Below are 25,120 nucleotides of genomic sequence, written 5' to 3'. Positions count from 1 at the left end.
TATTTTTTTATAACAATGATTTTAATTAAAGTAAAATACTAACTTGAATACTTTTTATTGAAACATTCTATTAAAATAAACATCATGTCCAAATACTTCCCAGAAATGAAATGGCCCTACTCTGATGAATGGGGAAGTCTATAATCTTTGATATACATAATACTTTAGAATATTCAAGGTTAAATGATATAATTTAAACTATCTTTCAAGTATTCAAATTCTTAGTGACTAATGTCAGAACTATTCCATTAAAACTTCCTTTATTTCTAAAGAAAGATTATACAGATTTAAAGTGGACTCCTACCTTCACCAGATCACACTTGCCATATTTGAGCTAAGTGAAACCAGAATTTACTGACTCCTAATTTGGTCCCATTTCTTCCAGACCACTACAACCAAAATTCCAATAACCAGAACATTTGCTGTGTTCTATAGACATATGAAGTGTTTTATTTAGACCATTTCTAAGGATTCTGCTTCAAAGGTTTTACATGCAGCATTCAAGCTTATTTTAATGAATACAGTCTAGTCTTTGAGAGATCATGTATCATCAAGGTCTGCAGAGTTTTCATTATCATTTGCAACAAGGGCTTCTCTATTCTCGTACGTCCAGAAGCCATTCAGATCAATTAGAATGGTGGTGACCGTGTCTCCTTGATTACTGTTGATTAAATCCTGAAGAGAGATTTTCAAAGGATCCTTTGGTTTTACCATGTCAAAGATTTCATCCTGCAAGAGAGGAAAAAAATACAATGAAATCTGATATCTGATTCACTTAATTTCTATCATACAGTGATCTAAAATTCAGGGCTGGCACTTGAGCTTATGTAAAATTTTTTGTTCCAGTTTTTTGTTTTTCATTTAACAGGGAATCCACCTCTTCTCTATATGCACAAAATTTTTTTGGAAGATTCCTTAGGTACAGGCATACCCTTGGAGATATTGTGAGTTCAGTTCCAGACCACCACCATAAAGTGAATATTGCAATAAAGCTAGTCATGTGAAATTTTTGGTTTCCCAGTGCATATAAAAGTTATATTTACACTATACTGTAGTCTGTTAAGTGTGCAATGTCTAATAAAATATACATACCTTAATTAAAAAATACTTTATTGCTAAAAAAATGCTAACCACCATCTGAGCCTTCAACGAGTTGTAATCTTTTTGCAGTAGTAACACCAAAGATCACAGATCACCATATAACAAATGTAATAATAATAATAATAGAATATTGTGAGAATTACCAAAATGTGACACAGACACCAAGTGAACAAATGCTGTTGGAAGATGGCACCGATAGACTTGCTTGACTAGGGTTGCCACAAACCTTCAATTTATAAGAAATGCAATGAAACAAGGTGTGCCTGTATGTGTCTTATAGAGAAACTGAAGCTCAGAGTTTAAGCTGCATAGCTAATTAGCAGCAAAACTAATGCAGTGTTCTTTGAATATATGTTAACTAACTACTTATATTTTTCTGTTGTCTTCTAACTGGTGGTAAAGCAAGGCCTTGATTTAAGTGCAAACTTGGCTCAAAGTAAAAACTTAAATGCTTTAGAGCCAAGACAGTGACAAAGCTTCATTTCCAATAATGATGTCAACCTTTTACTCTGGACCTGGAATGGGTGGGGGGAGCTCAGTATTAAAGAACTAGTCATCCACAGTGACACTAAATTGTGCTAAAAATGACTGGAATATATGGAAGAACCTCTTCTATATTATGAAGTGTACTATAAGATTACTTACGGGGAATTAGTACATGTTTTCTAATCTGTAGTAAAATCACTCAGTATTTAATAGCATTTAAAGAGGCAAATTGCATTTTTAAAGGTTAGAACAATTCAGGTGAACAAAATGCATTAACTTTTAATCTTGTGTGTATGTGAAACTTCCCTTTCCAGGTTGGTGGCAGTTTAAAATTACTAGTTCTTAAGTTGCCAGTTGCATAGTTTCAAATTTGTCTCACTTATATTAAACCAAAATAGCCCTTTATCTCATTATACTTGGTTAAAACTGGATGGGTTATTTTATTACATTACTTCACCTGAACCAATACTGGATACTCAAAGTGTTGTCTGATTACTAAAATGCTAAGTAGCAGCATGTATTTCAAATAGTGGTAGTTTTCATACTGTAAGATTGATATCTCCTTAAATACCAAAGCAAGCAAGCCCTTTGAAGTAGCAGACTAAAAACGTGCCTGAACCTAAATAGCTCCCCCAAATTCAGTTTACAGTGGAATAGACTACCAAAGGATACAGGCTGTACTGATTCTCTTAGTTTTCAATCAAAATGAATGAATGCTTCCAATGAGAACATGAGACTGACAATGCTAAAATCTTATACTGCACAAATCATTAGTCCAAGTATGTTCTCAGTTTCTAATGACTTAAATATTAATTCAGAACAAATAACAGCAAATACTTCATTTGGTTCAGTATTTCATAAATTGCTTTCAGGTAAAAACCTCATTTATGCAAATGATTATGTGGTGTTATGTAAATTAAAGAAAAAAAGTAACCTTGACGTCTTGAAATGAAACAGGATCCTGTCCATGGATTTTCATTAGTTCTTGTATGGCCTGTATTTAGTAGAAATAAATCTTTAAATAAAAAACAAAATACGCAACATTCCCTGTCCTGTCCCATGGTCCCTTTCCAGTTCCATTTCCTATCCTATCAGACCATAGCCCTCATCGTTTTAACCACTCTTGCCAATATTCTCAAATTCCTTGACCTTGCTTCACATCTGTTGAGCAAAACCTAAACACTGGATCAGTGTAACCATCAGCCTTTCTAGACCTACACCTTAGCTATGGAGAACTTCATAAAGAAAGTATACAAGAGTACAGATTACTATTGCATAGGAATGGTCTCCACCCCCAGATGGGCCTTTAACAGGCCTAGCAATTCTGTTATGACCTGCTTCTCCCATTTTCCAGGAACGCTGTTCATACCTTCACCATTCTTTAAGGCACCCAATCCACCACCTCCCCTCCTACCCTACACCTTCTCTTCTACTTGACAGAAAAAATGGAGGTAAACCTCCCTCAAACTCTTCTCTTTTATGAACTTTAACAAAAAAATACTGACTGAGAAACTACTGTGATCCAGTTGAACTAACAAATGTTTTAGGTGGGAGTCATTCAGTGGAAAATGTGAAGCTTAAAATTCGTGGAAAATAATCAATATGTTCCAAGTGCCTACTCTGTAGTGCCACTGATACCAGAATGTGCACAGGGCATCTCTTTGCAGCAGATGAGAATCTGAGTACACTCGAAGCTACTAGAGCAGGAGACCTGGATGGAATGATCTACAGTGCACCATCTGGGCCCAGCTTTTATCACTGGGATACTGATGTATCTCTAAGAACAGTCCAGGACCGCAGGGCTCAGCACCAGTAACTTTTTACCTTGGCCCATACAACCAAGCCTAAATAAACTTTGATAAAATAAAGGTATGAAATATTTTCAATGTAGTTAATAAATAAAATTTAATTTTCAAAGAGTAGAGGATACTATAAAAAATCTTTATGAAAAGGGATTGTGTATTTATTCCAAAAGATATATTTACTTTGTTTTCCTAAAACTGAATTTTCTTTTAGCAGGTCTGCCTAAAGTGGGGGGCATCTCTATGATGGGTGGTATTATATTCTCAGATGAGCCACTGATATAAGCCCACGTAGCATTCAATTTTTTAAAAATGCATCCTAATACTGGGATTGTAATTTATCCTTATAATAATCTGCAGTCATTACTACCTAGAAAATCATAATAGAAAGCCTTTCAGGGAATTTAACATGAAATTATAAAATATATACTCTGAAACTCAGAAATCAGAAAAAGTTATTTTAAAAGTATCAAAAATTTTTTAAGTGGAAAAGAAAAAGCCTCTGGGGGAAAACTTCTTATGACAAAGATGTGAAAATGTCATTTTTATTGTTTAAAAAAAATTTCTTCTTACTATCGATCTTAACCATATAAAAATCAGATGGTCTTCTGAAAACTAGCTATAGAAATGTGGCAATGGAATGGAACACTACTGTACAAAACCTTTCCATCAAGCAGAAAAGTCACCGTTCAAACTGAGGAATGATTTATCTTTTTTTTTTCTTTTTTTAACATCTTTATTGGAGTATAACTGCTTTACAATGGTGTGTTCGGATTTATCTTAAAAGGGAAGACATTCCTATGTTTACACCTGCTGCAGCTGAATGCTTATCAGGTAAAATACAATCAAATTCCACTTCAGAGCTCATCATGCTATTCTCTGAGACCACCTACGGCACAGAATAAGTATTTCAGCAAATCTGTTTCACACTGAAATGCAGCCCACAATTCTAGCCAATTTTTAAATTTATATTTTTTACAGCATAGCAATTAAAAGAATCTACAGGTACCAGATGTGCAAAACTCCTGTGGAAAGGAGTTACCTTTTCTGTACTGTATAATTAAAGTTTCTGTAGGATTTTACATACTAGTTTTTAATCACCAAGAGCATACAATTTCTCAGGTATGTCTGTATCTCCACTGACTATCTACGACTAATCAAATCAGTACTAATTTAGCCCATTTATGTTTTTAAAAATAGAAAAAAACAAAACTAAAACCTGACTTGATTTCCTTCTGAAATCTGTTAGGTAAATGCTTTTGTTAAATTTAAACATCCCAAGTTAGATAAAATTGTCATTGGGTAGGTAATTTAAACCAAATTGTATAACAAAGACACATTTACACTAATGAGACTTACCCTAAAGAAATAATTAAGGGAAAAGACATTCAGATATCCTTTGTTCTCAATGTCAAGCAATTTGAAAATATATTGCAGAGCTGCAGGTTCTTTTCGGTTTTCTAATGCAAGAACAAAATCCAGGTAGGTCTTATAGTCCTATAGAAAAGAAAATGACATTCATTAGAGGCATTATTTGTAATTAACTTTTCAAGTGACTGATGATTTGAAGATGTTTGTAATCAAAGATGGCAAATTTTTTTAAAATATGAAACGAGAAATCCATACTTAATGTATACTTAATGTTGGTTTCTAGGAATTCTACATAGCAGTTAATCTGTACAGGACAGTTTGAGGGGGCACAGCTCATTTTCTTATGAGAGATTTGCTGTGTTAAACCATAATTTTCATTCATTAGGCTTTTGAAATGGACAGGACAGTGACTAACCTTTGCATGTTGCCACTAAATTTGTATTTTCATTTTGGTGTGGTCATTCTGAAATAGTTTTAAAATTTTAATTCAGATGATTTCCAAAAAGTCATCTTAAGAGTGCCAGAGTGGCTTCCCTGGTGGCGCAGTGGTTGAGAATCTGCCTGCCAATGCAGGGGACACGGGTTTGAGCCCTGGTCTGGGAAGATCCCACATGCTGTGGAGCAACTAAGCCCACACGCCTAGAGCCCATGCTCCGCGACAAGAGAAGCTATCACAACGAGAAGCCTGCGCACCGCAATGAAGAGTAGCCCCCGCTCGCCGCAACCAGAGAAAGCCTGCATGCAGCAACGAGGACCCAACACAGCCAAAAATAAATAAATTTATTAAAAAAAAAAAAAGAGTTCCAGATATCCTACAGTGATCTGACACTGTTCTCATCCAAAAAGGGGGCAAGAGAGTACAAATGAAGGCTGAAAAGACATGAAAAGAACAGAAAGCTTTCTCTACGAAAAAGGGATAGTCACAGATTACTTTTTTTGCATGTTTAAAAAAAGTAAAGTACTTGGGAGATTCTCACTTGGAAAAGTTTATAATCTTGGAAAGGATTTTCTTAGGCTAAGATTAAGAATTCTTTTCTGCATAAATTGTAGTATAAAGAGCTAGAGATGCAGCCTCATCATGGTCTAAACTCCATGCCTAACTGTAGCTTCTGATTTTCTTTATTCACCAGGTTATTAGCATACTCCAAGCTCCTCACTGTTAACCGTAGGCAGCTGTGGGAGTCATGAAGCAGAGTTTTTGCGCCTTTCCCCCTTTCCCTTTGCAGTTGGCTAACAATGGTGTTATTTAGAAAACTGCTATTAAAGCTAAATGATAAAACCTAAAACCCTGATTCTCTTCTGACAATATGACCATTTCTTAAACATCATTGGTTTGGAAAAGTTATCAGATCCTTAACACATATTTTTAATAGCAAGAATGGTGATTTAAAAATGCTATTTAGAATTTTCTTCTCAAGTATTTTGCATTGTTGTGATAAAAGGACAGGTGCATGTTAGTAAATCTTTAGCTACTAAGGTAAATCTATAGCTACTTAGAGTAACACAACCTGATTCTTAGATTTAAATCATGGCATATGTGGTACTATATCTGACCTGGTAATTTAATGAATGAACCATCTATATGAAAATAGTCAATAGGATTTGCCTGTTTTTCAGATGTTTTTTTTTTTTACTAGTCCACACTCCTCTACAGTAGGTGCACCGACAATGAAATGAACAAAAATATTAAAATTTTCTGTTTGCCCTCAGTCCATGAGGGAAGTAATGTTTTTAAGCAAATTTACCTTAAGATCAAAGGCTCTGAATCTCAAATAATTTGATCAGTTCACACTTCTTCTTAAGATACTGTTATACACTGATATGAAAATAATGCTGTATCATATCAAGAAAAAGGCTCCTGTGATTAAGAAAATGGACAGAGGACCTGAAGAGTCATTCTTCTGAAGAAGACATCAGATGGCCAACAGGCAGATGAAAAGATGCTCAACATCACTAATCATCAGGGAAATGCAAATCAAAACCACAATGAGATATTACCTCATACCTGTCAGAATGGCTACCATTAAAAAGGTAACTAACAAGTGTTGGCAAGGATATGCAGAAAAGGGAACCCTCATGCACTGCTGGTGGGAATGCAAACTGGTGCAGCCACTATGGAAAACATTATGGAGGTTCCTCAAAAAATTAAAAATATAACTACTATATGATCCAGCAATTCCATTCCTGGATATTTATCTGAAGAAAATGGAAACACTAATTTGAAAACATACATGCACCCCAATGTTCACAGCAGCATTATTTACATTAGCCAAGATATGGAAGCAACCTGAGTGTCCATCGAGAGATGAATGGATAAAGATGATATGGTATACCTGTACAATGGCATACTACTCAGCCATAAAAAAGAATGAAATCTCTGCACAGGCAATATAGTCAATATTTTACAATAACTTTGGTATGTAATCTATAAAGACAGTGAATCACTATGTTGTATACATGAAACTAATATAACACTGTAAGTCAACTATATTTCAATTAAAAAAAAAGGCTTTTGGAAATTGTGGGAGCCTAAATTTTTAAAACTTAGAGATTGAAACTACTACCATTTCTCCATCATAAGTGAGACACTCCTGGAAAACACGGTCTAAGAAGACATTGGTCATGGTTGCCGTTCCATAGCGGGAGAGTTCTTCCTTACTGAGCATGCCATTGTGGTCCTTATCAAGATTCAGATACTGGCCTTGGGAAGAAAGATGATAAAAGGACACTTAGGACCAAAATAAAATTCTAACTAAAAGACAAAAGAATAAACACTAACAAAAAGTTATTTTTATTGGTTAATATTTTGATTTTTAAACTAATTATGTTACAGTCATGGTAGACATCTGCTATCCCCGCAATCTCTATCAGAACAACTGTTAAGCCAGAACCAGTCAAAGAAAACTCATCATAAAGGTCATGCCTTTATGCTATTTCACTTACATCATTATTCGTTTTCAGTTTGCAACCTTTTTTTTTTTTTTGCAACCTTTTATAACTTTCCTAGGATTCTAAATTAGAAGGAGGTAGGGTCAACCAACATAAAGCACTGAAAGGCTGGCCCTTGAAAGCAGAGGTCAAGGTTGCCAAAATGAGTCAGAAGACCACCCAAAAGGACAATGTAACAGACTAATGAAATTCAAGAAAAAAAGTAAACTAGGCCCTAAAACACACCCCTCTGTGGACCCTGAGAGTAGCATTTTATCACAATGCAAGATCACAGGTGATGTTCATAATAATGTTCCTGAGTCAACAATAAAAAAATCAAACTACATTCTTTATGTTAAAGTGTTAGAAATGTACTAACTTAAATAAGAGTCACAAAATTATAAAACGCTGGTATTTAAACAAGTAAAATTTAATAATCTAGAATACAAGCTCTTAAGAAAATTAGAATACTTTGATCTTAAGGTAAATTAGGCTATGTATAAAACTGTCCTTTGAACACCAGTTAATGAAACATTAACTGAGGAACGGATAATTCAAATTATAGCATTATGATAGGAACATACCATACACCCGTAGGGCAGAAGGAGCAGAAAACCAATTTGTTTCTTGACTCTCCTTGGACAGTTCCTCATCCCTTAACTATATGAGCATAGAGACATAATTAGAAGATAGCAACTGTGAAGTGATATAATTAAGTAGTTTAAAAACATATTTACCTCCAATAAATCATCTAGGAAGCTGCATGCTAAAATATCTTGAATTTTTATCTTCCCTTTAAAGAACATAAACACAATTACTTAATTTTAAAAACAACAGCAACTCAATTTTATAAAGGTATTATTTTAGAAAAGCAATCGCACAACTGATATTTTAAACTTTCCTAGCTCTCATGCTCCAAGGTCCTTACTATGCATTTCTGTGAAAAGGGAAATCTGCAGGGAATATTTAATAAAATCTCATATAGGTATGTCTACCTATATACCCCCAACTATATACATCCAATCGAGAAATTCCAAAATTACATTGATACCAGATTCCAAAAAAAGTTGTGTTAATTTTTTTGTGGTAATGGATATGATACTGTCAGTAGTCAAATAAAGAGACTGTTTCAGTTTTCCTTTGCAGGTTCTGGAATAGAAAGCAATATAGAAGCGTGGTTAAGAGTAGAGAGATGGGATTTAAATGCCACTTCTAGACATGCAATCCTTCTAAGTCTTAGTTGCTTCACACATAAAATGTGGGTAATAATACCTTCCTAATGGAGTTATGAGAAGAAAATGAAAGAATCTATGTAAAATGCTTAGCACAGTACTTAGTACATAATAAACAGTCAAAACTGTTGGCTATTATTATTGCATAAATTTCCAAGGAAAAAGATGTGTGTGTGCCTATAATGGAGGCGTTTAAAAAAACTGACAGCTACCCCGTTCTGTGATGGACTCACAGCTGCATTTTCAAGGACAGAAGGAGTATCAGGGGCTTTGATTTGGGCCTCTGTCCCAGACACATGTATTTAAGCCTAGCAGGTTAGAATAGTTGATAAATGTACTGTTAATGAGGCAAAATTTACAAATCTGATCCTCATATAGGATAGTTAACTTGAAAATGAGAAAAACACATCATGGCTAAACGGTCCTCCTATCTCCCAATTCATATTTTTGATCAAAAAGAATAATGCTCCAGTATATTACCTATCAGGGATAGCAAATTATATCAGAATACCTGGCTTCTTAGAACTGGAAAGAATATACTTTATTTTAGAGATGAAAACATTGTAAAAGGTTAGGTGATATTCCCATTGTCACACAGCTGATTATGGTTGGCACAAGTAAATCAAAAGATCTACATATCAAAAGATTTATATATTAATGGCAATAACATGTTAGGAAAATAAATAACATTTTAAAGACTTTTCTCTAGTTATTGAGATTTAGAAGTAATGATAATCTCATAATATCTAAGTTAGATAAGATTTTCTTTTACCTGTTCTTAGAGGGTCTAAAAAGAAGAAGAACTTCCTAACTGCTGTACAAACATAAAAGGAGTAAAAAGATTTTTCCAGCCCATCTAATTGTGGCAAAGTAGGGATAAGTTCCAATATGTAGTTTTCTAAATCCTGAAAGAACAAAACAAAATAAAACTTTAAAAGGTTAAATGTCTGATCTTGTTTCTTCATGAGATACTGGAATATAATTTCAGTCCTAAAAATTATTCAGTATTAAAACTATATGAATGATGAAATAAATTCATTTGTGACTGAGTTTCAGATATTTTTCTTGGCTTGTTGTTTTCTTTTAACTTTGTTTATGATGGTCTTTGCTCTCAGATTTTTCAAAATTTAGCTGAACTCATTGCTTTTTAGACTTCTGAGCTTTGTCATACTTAGAAAGGCTTTCCCTATTCCAAGATTATATATTTAAAAGCCTCTCATGGTTTCTTATATTTATTTTAATAATTTCATTACTTTTGCTTTATCCATTGTAAAGTATAATGTTTCTAGTTCATTTGAGACACTTTATAATTTAAGTTGTAGAACAGATGGCATCTCAAACATGGTGTGTCCAAAACTCGACTCTAATTATCCCCAACCCTGGTCCTCACCCATTTTCCCCTATTCCACCATTTATTCAAAGTAAAAAAGTTAAACTTGGTTCCTACCTTTTCTTCACCAAGGCCCCCACCCCTTACCCCCAAAATCTAATCTAGCAACAAATTTTTGTCATTGTTGGGGTGTGTGTGTCCAAAATATATACTGAATTAATCTATTACTGGCTTCTACAGACATCACCCTGGTCTGGGCCACTATCATCTCTCACCTGGACAACCACAGTAATTTCCTAATTATTCCTTCTTTGACTCTAGGCTCCTTAGAATTCATTCTCCACACATCCAGTGATTTTTTAAAATGTAAACCAGGGAGTTCACTGGTGGTCTAGTGGTTAGGAGCCCGGAATTTCACTGCCGTGGCCAGGGTTCAATCCCTGGTCGGGGAACTGAGATCCCACAAGCCACATGGCCAAAAAATAAATAAATAAAATAAAATGTAAACCATATCCTGACAGATTCAGCTTAAAAATTCTGATGGCTCCCCATTAGTCTCAATGTAAAATCCAAACTCTTTATCATGGTCTAACAACCCAATATGTGGCCCTGCCTACTTCTCCAACTTCACCTCCTGTCACTCTAACCCTCGCTCATATGCTCCAGCCACACTGGCTTCCTTCTGCTCCTAGAACAGGTCAGGTTTAACTGTGCCTTGGGGACACTGAACTTGCTGTTCTCTCTGTATTACGTTTTCATAAGGCTGGCTTCTTTCTCATCCTTCATGGCTAAAACTCAATCACTATCTCAGAGGCACCTCTTCCATCTTATCTAAAATAGTTCCCCAACCCCAGTCATACACTTTCCTAGTACCCTATTTTCTCCTTAGAACTTGTCACTTTTTGAAATCATGTTGCTGATAATTTAGTGTCTGCCTCCCCACTCTGCTAGGAAAAAAGCACCATAAGAGTAAGGCTTAGCAATGTACCTGGCACAAATAAGTGTTTGGTAATTGCTTATTTAATAAGATTTAGTAAGTGAATGAGAGTTTGCCTATACTACTCAAATTACAGATGTTGGCTCTGGAAACTACTGTCTTTTAAATAAGGAAGACACAAAATCTGGTTTCAAAAGGCAAAGTGCCAAGGTTAGGAGAGTTATTTCTTTTCTTTGAGAGAAATGTTTTCTTTCATTGAGAGAAGGGAACATTACTCCCTTTTAAACACAACTACAGAGATATTCTGTTGCTTTTCTCTCTCCTCCTCCCATTCCTCTTTCAATTTTTGTTTCCATTCATGGGAAGAGGCAAGAAAAGTTTGTTTTGTAAACCAACTAATGGCTGACAAGAATTCTCAGAGCTATAGAAGTACTCCAATATCTGACCTGAGTAAGTATCAACCAGTGTTTAATACATCTTCCTTGCTAGAGATAGATGGATAGAAGCAAGAACCTTTTACTGTCAAGCTGATCTGAACCTTAAAGGACAAGAATTATAGTGTGGCCCTAGAAAGGTTTTTAAGTGTAAATATCCAGTATGAACTAACAGATTCTATCTATAGAAATCTGGATAAAACAGAGTGCAACAAATTATAACAGGAAACATAAACTATAACAGGGAATTTACATCTCTTTTAAGTTTTATATCTGAATATTTATTTAAGTGATTAATTAACCTGGTTCATATTTATGCATAACTCCCTTCCCCCTTTGTATATATTTGGGAAAAAAAGCCTGAGCTGAAAAGATAGATAGATTGATTGACTGATTTACTTATTTATTTATTTGCTTGCTTGCTTGCCACGCTGCGCAGCATGTGGGATCTTAGTTCCCCGACCAGGGATCGAACCTGGGCCCCCTGCCTTGCAAGCTCGGAGTCTTAACCACTGGACCACCAGGGAAGTCCCCATATAATTGAGATACCCACACTTACAAGAAGAATAGTGATTTGGATCATGAGGCTATAACATAATTCTCTGTTGATAACCTGTTGATAACTACATTAGTGCCTAATGGGAAATAAATAGCCTCTTGGTAACTGACCTTACAACCCAAACCTGCAGGTGGGACTACAGTCACATTATTTTTCTTATATTTCCTAAAAAAGGAAAAACTACTGCCCCTTACATTTTAAAACAGTCATACACTGATAACACTCATGAATAACCAAAAGTTTTTCACTGTTTCTTCAATGATTTTTAATCCAGTTAAAACATTACATTCTTTTCTTCTCCTTTAAAAGGCTTTTTTTTCTTTAAGTTGGAGAAAAAGAATTTAGAAAGGAATTTTTGTGACCAATATACACTTAAAAAGTTCTTTAGTAACACATGTTATTTGTAAAAACAAACAAAGCAGAGAAACAAAAACAAAATAAGAATTATCTGTAATCTCAACACCCAGTGATAACTACTGTTTAGCATTTTGGTGTCTAGAGCATTCTGGTGTCTAGCATTTATTAAAGTAGGTTAATACTTACAGATTCCCGAAGATACCCTTGTCCAGCAACATCATATAAACTGAGGCCTATTCTTGTTTGATGAAGCCAAACTGACAATAAACAAGAAAATGAAATATAATTATTAAGATCTATCCTTTAGTATATATATATGCATAAAAGGAGATAGATTAGAGAGACAAGCTAATTTAATGACTCTATAAACATATTTTTCTCACATGTATTACTTATCTCATTAATCCAAAAATTGTTTGAAACAAAATAAATATACCATAGAATTAACTGCAGATATCAACAATTCTACCATGCCTAAAGTGACGATAAAGTTGATGCCCTTGAGAATACTGGTGTGCCACCAAAACAGGAGTTCTGATATTATGCCTTTAATGAAGCAGCTTTTATTCTACTGAGGTTAATTACCACAACCAAATATTAAAGATGGTACACACAGGACTTGACAGGTCATTATGGAACTTATAGGAATCATAACAATTCCAACTTGTTTAATAAATACTCCTTGAGATGATGCTACAGTTGTGAGTTTGAAACTAACCTCTCAGGCAACTCAACCTGTAATATATTGGCGAAATAAAATTACCAGTGAATTAAAGTATTTCAAATAACCATCCATTAAAACTCTTGGTTCAGCTTTTGATATATCTAGTTAGCTAGTATCTTCAAGATACATGAGGCTTTTGTTTTGTTTGTTTTTTATAATAATGAACCCAAATGTATGGTAGAACCCAAATGTATGGTAGAAGCTCTAGTAAGTTCCAAGAGAGAATCATAATAATAGGAAAACAAATCTTGGTCAAAAGACAAGAATTCTGTTATTCAAATTTACTAAGAGTTGTTTGACATGGAAGGGATACTATAAAAGCACTGACTGGAAACCTACTTGATTCCCAGATAGAAGGAGTTTAAGTACAATGAAAATGAAATCACCTTTTCTCATGACATAATTAAAGAACTGCATGATGGAAATTCTTCCATAAGAATCTGTATGAAGGAGTTTAGCAAAGACTTTCGCTGCGAAAAATTGCCTAAGGAATGGAAATAAAGATTAAATCATCTGCCAATATAATATAAAAATGACTTCTGTATGATTTAGCAGACAACAGCATAAATTCAAACAATTAAAAATCAAAGTGGTGGGAAAAAAATCAAAGTGAGAACTATAGTTCAAAACTTAAAATATTAAGCCATACATCTTTAATTCTATTAAGAATGAGGACCTATAATGCTGTAAATAAGCTATATTATTTCTTTTAATAACTTTATACCAATGTAATTTTCTTGACTGTAAATAATTTTATTAAACTTTATTAGTTTAATGAAAAGCTGACTCAAATTATCATATCATTGACTTAAATTTTCATTAACATTTACTTGAGGCATTTAAAATGCTTTACATAACATACTCCTTTGTTAATTATATTATTCTTACTTGCACTTTGGTCCAGCTTTTTCACCAACCTTTAAAAAATTTTCATAATTAATCATTGCTTCCTCTCCAATCATGGGTGGTGTCTGGTGCTTGTCCAGCAAAAACCATAAGTTCTTAGGAGAATTGCAGAAATTAAGATGTTATAATCAACTGAACAAAATTTAAAAACGTAGTTAAATGTGTTATTTCCATTAAAGTGATAGACTACTGTAGGGTCAAAATGCAAGGGTTTAAATCCCAGCCCTGCTCTGTGATCTTGGACAGTAGACTTAAAGTTTCTGTTTCAATTCTCATCTGTAAAGTAAGGATAACAGTGTCTACATCATATAGTTACACAGATTAAAGAGGAACTGTATATGAAAATTTCAGAACTTAGTAAACACTCAATAAATGCTAGCTATTTTTTTTTTTTTTTGCCGTGCCACATGGCATGTGGAACTTCCCTGCCCAGGGATCGAACCCACGCCCCCAGCATTGGAAGCGTGGAATCTTAACTACTGGACCAGGAAGTCCAACGCTAGCTATTTTTATCATGTTATGAGTAATCAAAAGGATAATAGGAGATGATAGTCTTCTTAATATTACTCCCTACAGTAGTGGTTCTCAACTTTGGCTGCACATTAAAATCACCTATGGACTTTAAAAAACAATACAACAGGGCTTCCCTGGTGGCGCAGTGGTTGAGAATCTGCCTGCTAATGCAGGGGACACGGGTTCGAGCCCTGGTCTGGGAAGATCCCACATGCCGCGGAGCAACTGGGCCCGTGAGCCACAGCTACTGAGCCTGCGCGTCTGGAGCCTGTGCTCCGCAACAGGAGAGGCCGCGATAGTGAGAGGCCCGTGCACCGCTGTGAAGAGTGGCCCCCACTTGCCGCAACTAGAGAAAGCCCTCGTACAGAAACGAAGACCCAACACAGCCAAAAATAAATAAATAAATAAAATTAAAAAAAAAAAAATAGTAAAGAATCCTTTAAAAAAAAAAACAAAAAACAATACAACACTATCCTTGGGACACACAAGCTTTGCAGCTGATTCTGGTGGGAACCATCGCTACAGAGCCTGTGCTTTCAGTCACTCTGCACTACTGGCTCCATTTAGGCACCCCGAGATCCCACATGACACATGTAGTACAAATAAGAAATGGCGAACCTCCAAAGCAAACTTTTATTCCATTCTTACCTGTAATTCTTCATTATCTAACAGTTCCCTGCTTTTCCTTTGCAGAAAGACGGCTCTGGATTCTTCTCTTAATTTCTGTAGTAAGACTTCATCTTCAGCTGGCAGCTAAAAATATACTGTAGAGTTAATTTCTACACTTAAATTCTAGACTATCGGGTTATGTAAAATGTACTTGGCCTCATAAAAAACTACACATGCTACTGTCTCAAAATTACTTTTTGTATCTCAATCTTGCTTAATTTCAGATCATCATTTATTTTAAAAGTTCATTTAATAAAAAGAGATCCACAGAGAATTCAGTGATCAGTGAGGCCAGTTCTGCCTGGAAAAGGCTAACCGTCTAGCCCAAGTTCCTTTATTTAGATCCGTACAGGTTTACTTAAAAACTAAACACAACATTTAGTATGTGCCCACAATATATCAGGCATCAATACACATGTTCTAATTTAATCCTACTAGCCCTGTGAGATGCATTTCATCATACTCAATTTAGAGGGGAGGAAATCAAGAGATGGATGACTTCATCAAGAACACATATGCAGTTAGCCGGTCCCAGACCAAAGATTTAAATCTTCAGAGCCCAAGTCTGTTTTAATTTCTTATGAGTTGTTTGGTTTGGTTCCCTGTACTCCTCTGTCCCCTCAATTTCACACCTAATGTTAATGACTTGCCCAAAGTTGTGCAACTAAAGTAACAAAATTTGAATCCAGGTCTTCTGACATCAGGGATTTAGTGTATTTTCTCTTCTCTGTCTCATTTCCATTACTGGGTAGTTAGGTACCTCTCCCAATTAAGTAGACTTTAATGCTATTTCCTAGTGACTGCTAGGAGTAAAGTACTATGACAGATGTTCAACGTAGGGTAACCATCCCCAAACTAAATGTGTCAGAATGTCATGCTCTTATTTTACTTTATGACCACCATTTTTTCTATTTTCTCAAGGTAGCTCAAGTTTCATTTTATATTTGTAGAGCACTGTTCCCATTGTAACCTTAGACTAATATAGAACTGAATCAGGATTGGCTGAAGAGCAACAGTTTTAGCCAAATATGCTTTCTGAGACTGGGTCATCTTACTTCTTAGAGATAATTAAGCCAATGTCTACTAGTTGGCCTCCAAAGCAGAGGTTCGTCCTCCTGTGGTGATTTCCTTAAGCAGGGCTTTAAAATGACTCATTCTAACAACTTCAAACAATTTGCTTTGAGGATTTCTTCTTACTTTTCTGTAACTTTGCCCCATTAAATGTAGCTAAGTAACCCACAGTCCAAATTGGGGGCTATGGTTTTCACTTTTTATTTCTAAGAACTAAGATGCCATCCCTCCCATCAAAAGGGATGGAGAAGGAATATGCATTAGGAGGTGAGGCTGGGGCTGAGACTGGGATTGTGCTCCAGTGGCTAGTCAACCAGCTAACCAGCCAAGGAGAGAAGTGGTGACCAAAGATGACAGGTGGTTTCTCTAAAGCAGTGGAGTGGAAGTAGAGGAAGAAGAAACAAGGGAACGAACATCCCACAAATCCACATCTGCAGACCAGAAACCATCTGGGATCTGGAAGAGGTCAGAGAAGAGACGGAAATGGGGGAAAAGGGGATTCCCTCAGAAAACACAAGGGGACGGTTGGTACTAGAAATACAGGAAAGTTGAGTCCTGGGAATGGAGTAATGTCAGCATCTGAGGGCTGTTCCTGGGTTAGTAAGATACACTTTCACAATCCTGATTACATGAAATAATGAATATAAAATGCTCTGAAGTACGTAGACACTCAATAAATGGCAGTCCCCTTCCCACTCCCCCAGACTATAAAAAATTCTCAGTTGTCTAACTGCCTCTGATTAAGAAAGTGTGAAATGCAAAAAAGCAACAGCAGTATGTATGATGTGACCCCATTTTTGTTAAACACACACACACACACACACACATATATAGAAATATGTAGAAGGATTCATGTAAAAATGTTTATTTACATCTCTGGGCAATGTTATTATGGGAAAATATCAACTTTACCTGTTTTTTCTCTTTTCCATGACAAACGTGGATTAGTCATATAATTCTTAAAAGGCTGGGAGACATATAGTACTACAAAAAAGTTTCCAATAAAATGGTTCACATGTACACAAGTACAAAAAAGTTTGTACTTGAAGAAATAAGTTAAAATTATCTGGATAATCTACCTCACTCCTTGATGCAAGCAAAACAAAATATTTGCTTTCTTTGCAAATAATGTTGTTATTAATTGCGTTTAGGAGGTAACAGGTTTAAGAGATATTCAGCTAAAATTCCAAAGTTAACTTTTCTATAGTAGTTACATTTCCCATAATACCAAATAGGACTTATTCTTTTCAGTAGCCTTCAATTTCAGCTGTAAATATCTTTCTTAAAGTCTTACTGTTTTATCTATAACCCTCCTCAAAGCCTTCTTTACCATTTTGGCACAAGGAAACACATAATTAAGTATAACTCTTAAAGTTTTCCACTCTCAATCTATTTTTCAGTTTAGCCTTGAGCAAAACATTTTACACCTTATGAGTAAAAGACAAAGTTAAAAATTGTGATTAGCCAAGTAAATCTAAGTCTTATAGAAAGCCTGGCAACATAATCCAAAAGAATACCTACTACTAACATCCATAATAAAAATTAGGAGGAAGGAAAAAGCCTACAGTTCAAAAAAAGTGGCAAATAACAACTTTGTGTTCTTATACCTACTTATATGAAAAACCAAGATTTAATCAGGTCAAAAATAATAAGGTCAACTAGAATGAAACAATAAATATACAAAATTTAAAATATAATCAATTTGTTTATTTATAAAATATAAGATTTTTAATCCCATTTGAAAAATTACATTTCATTTACAAACTCTGCAAGACATTTGCTTAGATACCACTTACCCTATAATAAAACCGGGGAATGGTCTTATAGAATTCATTTGTGTTTTTTCTACCTCCTTTCCATTCTGAGTAATACTTGGTAAATAAATCCATTTCTTCATCTTTTAATTCTTGTTCACTTTTTTTTTCTGGTAACAAAACACGTTAAGGAGGGGAAAGCACTTTTAAAATCAAACAATGTTTTTTTCAAGACATCTATACACTATGGTGTAATTACAGTACAAAAAAGGCCTTCACAATTGTACTTAGACACTAAGCATCTATATTAACTTTCTTGAAATACCAAGAATCACTATCTTCAACTGACACAGCCTCCTCTACATCTTCAACCAGTTCTCAGATGCTCCCTCCACTTTTTTTATCACTATACTTGTCTCTTTCTCAAGTCATTGCCTCTCTTATAGACCTGACATGTTCTAATTCATTCAATCAAAAGTTCTCACTGAGCACCTACTCCAAACAGAGCACTGCACTAGACATTGGGGTTAGAGCAGCAAGAAAATAGGCACAGCCCTTGACCTCATGGAGTTTCAGTGTCATAGTCACTGTTCCTCTACCTACACCAGACGCCTTCCATCTGAAGCTCACACCTCAGGGTGCTATTACCCAACCCGCTTGCTGCTGGCAGATGGCCATCTCATTTAGCCATTCTTCCATCATGAACCATGAGACTGGTGCACAGCTTTCTTCACCTGCAATCATTAAGGAAGAATAAACATTTATGTGGGTGAAGGTGCCCCCTCAACTCTGAAGGCTTTCACCTCTACTGTACTCTGTTCATTCAGCAAGACCACAGATCTTACCTGCTCCTGTTCTGAAATCTTAAACTCTAATATACTCTCAAAAATTTTCTCTCCTCTGGTTGTTATTCAAAACCTCACTGCACTGGCACAAAAACAGACATACAGATCAATGGAACAGGATAGAAAGCCCAGAAATAAACCCATGCACCTATGGTCAATAAATCTATGACAAAGGAAGCAAGAATATACAATGGAGAAAAGACAGTCTCTTCCATGAGTGGTGCTGGGAAACCTGGACAGCTACATGTAAAAGAATGAAATTAGAACATTCTCTAACACCATATTCAAAAATAAACTCAAAATGGATTAAAGACCTAAATGTAAGACCACATCCTATAAAACTACTAGAAGAAAACATAGAACACTCTGACATAAATGGCAGCAATATCTTTTTGGATTCATCTCCTAGAGTAATGGAAATAAAAACAAAAGGGACCTAATTAAACTTAAAAGCTTTTGTACAGCAAAGGAAACCATAAACAAAATGAAAAGACAACCTACACAATGGGAGAATATATTTGCAAAGAATGAGACCAACAAGGGATTAACTTCCAAAATATACAAACAGTTCATACAACTCAATACCAAAAAAAACCCCCCAAAAAACCCAACAAAACCAAACGTTCCAATCAAAAAATGAGCAGAAGATCTAAATAGACATTTCTCCAAAGAAGACATACAGATGGTCAACAGGCACATGAAAAGATGCTCAATATTGCTAATTATTAGAGAAATACAAATCAAAACTACAATGAGGTATCACCTCACTCCAGTCAGAATAGCCATCATCAAAAAGCCTACAAATAATAAATGCTGGAGAGGGTGTGGAGAAAAGGGAACCCTCTTGCACTGTTGGTGGGAATTTAAATTGATACAGCTACTATAGAGAACAGTATTGAGGTTCCTTAAAAGACTAAAAATAGAGTTACCATATGATCCTATAATCCCACTCCTGGGCATATATATGGAGAAAACTATAATTTGAAAAGATACATGCACCCCAATGTTCAATATTGGAGCACTATTAACAATAGCCAAGACATGGAAGCAACCTAGACGTCCATCGACAGATGAATTGATAAAGAAAATGTGGTATATATATACAATGGAATATTAATCCATCATAAGAATGAAATAATGCCATTTGCAGCAATATGGACGGACCTAGAGATTATCAAACTAAGTGAAGTCAGACAGACAAATATCATATGATATCACTTATATGTGGAATATTAAAAAAAAAGATACAAATGAACTTATTTACAAAACATAAACTCAGACATAGAAAACAAGCTTATGGTTACCAAAACCTCACTGCACCTCAGCCTCATTGAGATCTTCAATTCTGTGATCTGTTTTCTCAAAAGTTTTTCCTCTTCCTGGTCTCACTTCCTTCTCAACATGCGTGTAGTTGTTCCCGAAACTCCTGCCTGCATTTCTGCCATATCTGCCTTGTTGATTTTTAACCTTGGACCAATTTTACAATCTGTTTACTAATGCTCAACGGTGCTGGAGAAAACTGCCAAATTTTGCAAATATTTGGTCCCACAAATTTATTTCACAGTTACTAATAACTCAGCCTCCCCAAACCACCAATACATATTTTATTTGCGCTTGATGTCCTCTTGGTGACTGACTGCTCCAGACTTTCACTACATTCCTCAAGCCCCCTGTGTTCACCCTCAACAGATGAGAATCCCACCCAGTTCACCAACAACTGAGTCTACTGGGCATGGATACCCACAAACATCTGAGTGGGAGGACAGGAAGGTATCAAATCTGCATCTTACTTTCTTCCTGCCAGTTTCAGGGGAAGACGTAGCTCTTCTCTCACCCAAGGCTAACCCCTCATTCTCCCATCTCCTCCCCAAAACTCCTTCCTTTCTACCTGTTGCCACACATAATTCCTTCTTCCTCATCCACTTTCTCAAATGAAAGGCCTGTGTTGGCGATCTCTACTTTCTCACCTCTCACTATCTCTTTATGCAATCCTGCCACTCTACGGAGACTGCCAGGGCAACATGTGACCTAATTGTTTAGTTTAATGGACACACCTGTCCTTGATTTCTCTGTTAAATTTGATACTGTCAATGAGTCTAAACTTTTTGTGGCTTTTATGAGACCACACTCTGTTGATTCTCCTATTTTCTGGCTATTTCTTCTTTTTTCTTTTTCTTTTTTTATTTAACTGATCTACTTGTCTGTCTTTATTTATTCCAATTTTTATTGGAGTACAGTTGATTTACAATGTTGTGTTAGTTTCTGCTGTATAGCAATGTGAATCAGTTATATATATACATATATCCACTTTTTAATTTTATTTATTATTATTATTTTTTAAAAAATAAATTTATTTATTTTTGGCCGTGTTGGGTCTTCGTTGCTGCACGGGCTTTCTCTAGTTGCGGCGAGCGGGGGCTACTCTTCGTTGTGGTGCGCGGGCTCAGTAGTTGTGGCTTCTCACTGTGGTGGCTTCTCTTGTTGCGGAGTATGGGCTCTAGGCGTGTGGGCTTCAGTAGTTGTGGCACGTGGGCTCAGTAGTTGTGGCTCGCGGGCTCTAGAGCACAGGCTCAGTAGTTGTGGAGCACGGGCTTAGTTGCTCCGCGGCATGTGGGATCTTCCCGGACCAGGGATCGAACCCGTGTCCCCCGCATTGGCAGGCAGATTCTTAACCACTGCGCCACCAGGGAAGTCCCCTCTTCTTTTTTCTTAATCCTCTTCCTCTATCATTTCAACTTTCATAGTTTAACCTCTAAGCCCCAAACCTATGTCACTAACCCAGACACTGCTCTTGAACACTAAACTCACGCATTCAAAACAAAATATTTTCATTCTCATGCTCCAACATACCTAGAATAACTTTCTCTATCCCTCACCTTACTACTCTTCTTCTAATTCCATATTTCCATCTCAGTAAGTGGTACCACTATCATCCAATCACCTGAGCCCAATTCCAAGAGTCACTTTCATTACATCATTCAACTATTCTAGGGATACACAAGTATATGTGTGAGTGGATGAGTGCATACACACATGCAGCTTTCAACAGTGTCAGGGATACTGACTCTCTCACTGAGATAAAATTGACCAAAAAAAAAAAAAAAAAAAAAAATTGAAGGTGAGGAAGCTGCCTATCCAGATATCCAGGGGGAACTGCATTCCAGGAAGAAGAAACAGCCAGTGCCAACGCACGAAAATGGGAGCGTCCCTGGTGTGTGCAGGGAAGAGGGAGGCGGCCAGTGCAGTTACAGCAGAATGAGCCAGAGGGAATAGCAGGAGATGAGGGACACCAGATAATGGGGGGGGGGGGGGGCAGGCCACTAGGCCTTTGGAAAGACCTTGGCTTTCATTCTGATGAGGGAGAGAGCCACCAGAAGGAATTAAGAGGCTAATGCAGTAATCCAGGTGACAGATGGCGGTGGTGTGGGCCAGGGTGGCTGCAATGGAGGTGGTTAGGAGTAAATTTATTCTGGATATATTTTCTTTTTAGTCCCAGGATTTGCTGACACACTGGATGTGGGTATTGGAGAAAGAGAGCAGTCAAAGATGTCTCCAAAGGTTTTGACCTGAGTAGACGCGATTGCTGGCAACTAAGATGGGGAAAACTATGAGTGAGCAAGTTAGGAAGGAGAGCGGGAGTTCAATTTCAGACAAGATTAACATATCTATTAGATCCAAGTGGCCATGTCAGGTAGACAATTATTGATAGATATATGAACCTGGAATTTGGGATGAGGTCCAGGCTAGAGGTATACATTTAGGAGACATTAGAAAATAGACATCATTTAAAATCGTAAGAAGGTGAGTGTAGACAGAGAATAGACGCTGGCCAAGGCCTCAGCCTTGGGCCCTCACATGTTAAGTTCTTGGGAAGAAGAGGAAGAAAAAGCAAAGACTGAGAAGGGATGACTGGTGAGGTAGTAGGAAAACTAAGACAGTGTGTCTCCCAGAAACCAAAAGAAGAAAGTATGTGTAGGAGGAGTGAGTGAACTACTATATTCCTGGCAGGGGCTGCTGGCTGGTCAAGTAAAATAAGGACAACTGAGCACTGGAACAATGTGGAGATCACTGACGATCATGACAAGCAGGAATCAGAGACAAGGACAGATTCAACCAACAACTCTTTTAACAAGTGTTGCTATAACGAGGCATAGCTACAGGTGGAAGTTAAGAAAGTTTCTCTAAGGTGGGAGAAATACCACCATGTTCATATGCTGATGGGAGTGAATGAGAAAGAAAATCTCATGATGCAGGAGAGAGAGGATGACTGTAGGAGTACACCCTTGAGGAGGCAAAAATGGGATCTAGCACACCGATGAAAGAAATAGCCTTCAACAGAAGTACAACCTATATGATTTACTTACTATTTTATCATCTCTGCCAAAACCAAATTGTAAGTTCTACAAGGACAAGGATTTCTGTTTACTGCTATAGCCTAGGTTATCCAGATAACAGACATGCGATGGAGTGGGTTTAGGAGTGAAGGGGAGGAGAAAGCACAAGTACAGGTCAATTTTCTTAGAAGTTTTCCTATAAGGGGTGCAGAGAAATGTAGCAAAAGCTGGAGGGGGATGTGAGATCAAATGATTTTTTTTTTAAATGATGGGGGATATTACAGCATGTTTGTCAGAGCTGATGAAAATGAACCAGTAGAGAAAGAAAATCTGATGGTGCATAAAGGAGAGGATAAGGCCAGAGTGAAGTCAGTGAATAAAAGAAAGAAACGCGATCTAGCGTTGGAGTACAGGGACTGTTGGCCAGTTCACCATTTTAACAGTGAAGGCAGAGTGCACGGTCGCCTATAGGGGGTGGGGAGTGGGGGGCGCTGACAGAAATGGTAAATGGGAACAGGTGAGATTCTTCTTTGATTGCTTCTACTTTCTCAAATATATATACTAGTTCATCAGCTAAAGGTAAGGAGTAGATAGGACATACTGGAGGATTGGAAGTTTGGGAGATGAGAAGGAACTGCTTTAGAGTGTAGGAGAGTGAATGTCTAGGGAGACGCGGAAGAAGTGTAAATGAATGACTGAAACACCTACTTTAGGTTAGTGGACATGAATTAAAAGTGAGGAAATTCACCAAGGTTCCGTTTTTCTCTAACCACTTTCAGCTGTCCTGGATGCAGTTGTGAAATAGTAAAGATAGTTTTAACCAGATTGATTAACAAACGTGAAGTAGAGGGAAAGAGATAAGGAAAAATGGGTTATTAAGTCTAAAATGGATAAAAAAGGAAGTGGAAAGTGTGACAATAAAAAGGCGGTAGAGGTAATGGTAGGTTCTGGTAGGATCAAAGGGTTGATGGCGCCAGGACTCTCAATTATCCCTACAAGTCTAGGTCAGGACCATGCAAGTGCGTGGCTGAGGTAGCTTTTCATTCCCGCAAATCCCTTCCCAGGGAAGTGTGGGTCAAAACTCTCTGGATCCCTAAACCACATCCCAGTCAGCCTCTTTTGTCAGGAGAGGTTTTACCGAAGCGAAAGTCACGGCTCCCAGGTGCTGCTCCTCCTCCCCGTCCATCCTCCCCCCACCTCCCGCGGTTTAGGGCCTGGCTCTCTCTGCGGGCGGCCCCTCCCAAACTCACTGTTTGGACCGTTGTTGGGCGTCGCTATCCGCCGGCGAAGAATTTCTTTCCAGTCCATGGCTGACTCCGGCCCAGCAGTTCCCGCATTTGCTGTTTACTAAGCGCTCCACCCCCTGCCAGCTCCCGCGTCAACACTGCCCAGCCCCGTAAAGGTTATGAAGGCCGCTTAATCGCCATCTTGGACGCGGGCGGAAGTCGGCTAACCCGGCCAAATCGATCACCGTAACCACCGCGGAGAATACGGCGATCACGCTAACAGCAGGGAGAGCAGACGTGAAAGAAACGGAGAGGGAGCCTCCTTAAGGCAGCTTTCCAGCTTCACCACGTCGTATTTTAAAGGCGCAGAAGGGAGCCCGCGCTTTTATTTCATCTTGGCCCTTTGGCACTTGTGCACCACGTGACCCCGGAAGTCCTTTGGCTCTTCCGGTTCGAGGGACGAGCTTTCTAATTTCACAATTTCTTTTCATTGTTCATGGCGGATATCTGGAAGCCCTAAAGTCTCCCTGAATGTAGTAGG

General features: G+C 37.0%; 1 protein-coding gene across 7 annotated transcripts; it reads right to left on the bottom strand.

Moving 5' to 3' along the window:
- Nucleotides 1-272: 272 nt before the first annotated feature.
- PPP2R3C (protein phosphatase 2 regulatory subunit B''gamma) lies at nucleotides 273-24,797 on the bottom strand. 7 transcript variants are annotated; one of them, XM_082452187.1, is made up of 14 exons: nucleotides 24,604-24,715; nucleotides 18,774-18,908; nucleotides 18,217-18,344; nucleotides 15,329-15,433; nucleotides 14,150-14,262; nucleotides 13,648-13,745; nucleotides 12,724-12,794; nucleotides 9,693-9,825; nucleotides 8,426-8,481; nucleotides 8,273-8,348; nucleotides 7,325-7,461; nucleotides 4,749-4,886; nucleotides 2,522-2,581; nucleotides 273-729 (listed from the first exon to the last, which is right to left on the bottom strand). In XM_082452187.1, exons 3-14 carry the CDS (start codon nucleotides 18,307-18,309, stop codon nucleotides 541-543), a joined length of 1,269 nt encoding a protein of 422 aa, XP_082308313.1. In that variant the 5' UTR covers nucleotides 18,310-18,344; nucleotides 18,774-18,908; nucleotides 24,604-24,715; the 3' UTR covers nucleotides 273-540. The 7 variants fall into 7 exon arrangements, with proteins under 7 accessions (XP_082308313.1, XP_082308314.1, XP_082308315.1 ...); XM_082452188.1 differs by having other exon boundaries at nucleotides 18,778-18,908; XM_082452189.1 differs by having other exon boundaries at nucleotides 18,807-18,908.
- Nucleotides 24,798-25,120: the final 323 nt, after the last annotated feature.

Source organism: Balaenoptera physalus, assembly GCF_965194825.1.
Source record: "Balaenoptera physalus genome assembly, chromosome: 2".
In the NCBI taxonomy this organism is placed as follows: domain Eukaryota; kingdom Metazoa; phylum Chordata; class Mammalia; order Artiodactyla; family Balaenopteridae; genus Balaenoptera; species Balaenoptera physalus.
The sequence above is the reverse complement of the archived record's forward strand: the minus strand, read 5'-3'. Positions and strand labels throughout refer to the sequence as shown.

What these genes read in the sequence shown, in the direction of transcription:
- PPP2R3C (XM_082452185.1), bottom strand. Translation starts at nt 24,661, where the DNA reads ATGGACTGGAAAGAAATTCTTCGCCGGCGGATAGCGACGCCCAACAAC. An exon ending in TTCCCCGGTTTTATTATAGG is followed by an intron (nt 15,434 to 18,216) that starts GTAAGTGGTATC and finishes GTATATTTTTAG; the next exon opens with CTGCCAGCTGAAGATGAAGT. An exon ending in TCCTAGATGATTTATTGGAG is followed by an intron (nt 8,349 to 8,425) that starts GTAAATATGTTT and finishes ATGCTCATATAG; the next exon opens with TTAAGGGATGAGGAACTGTC.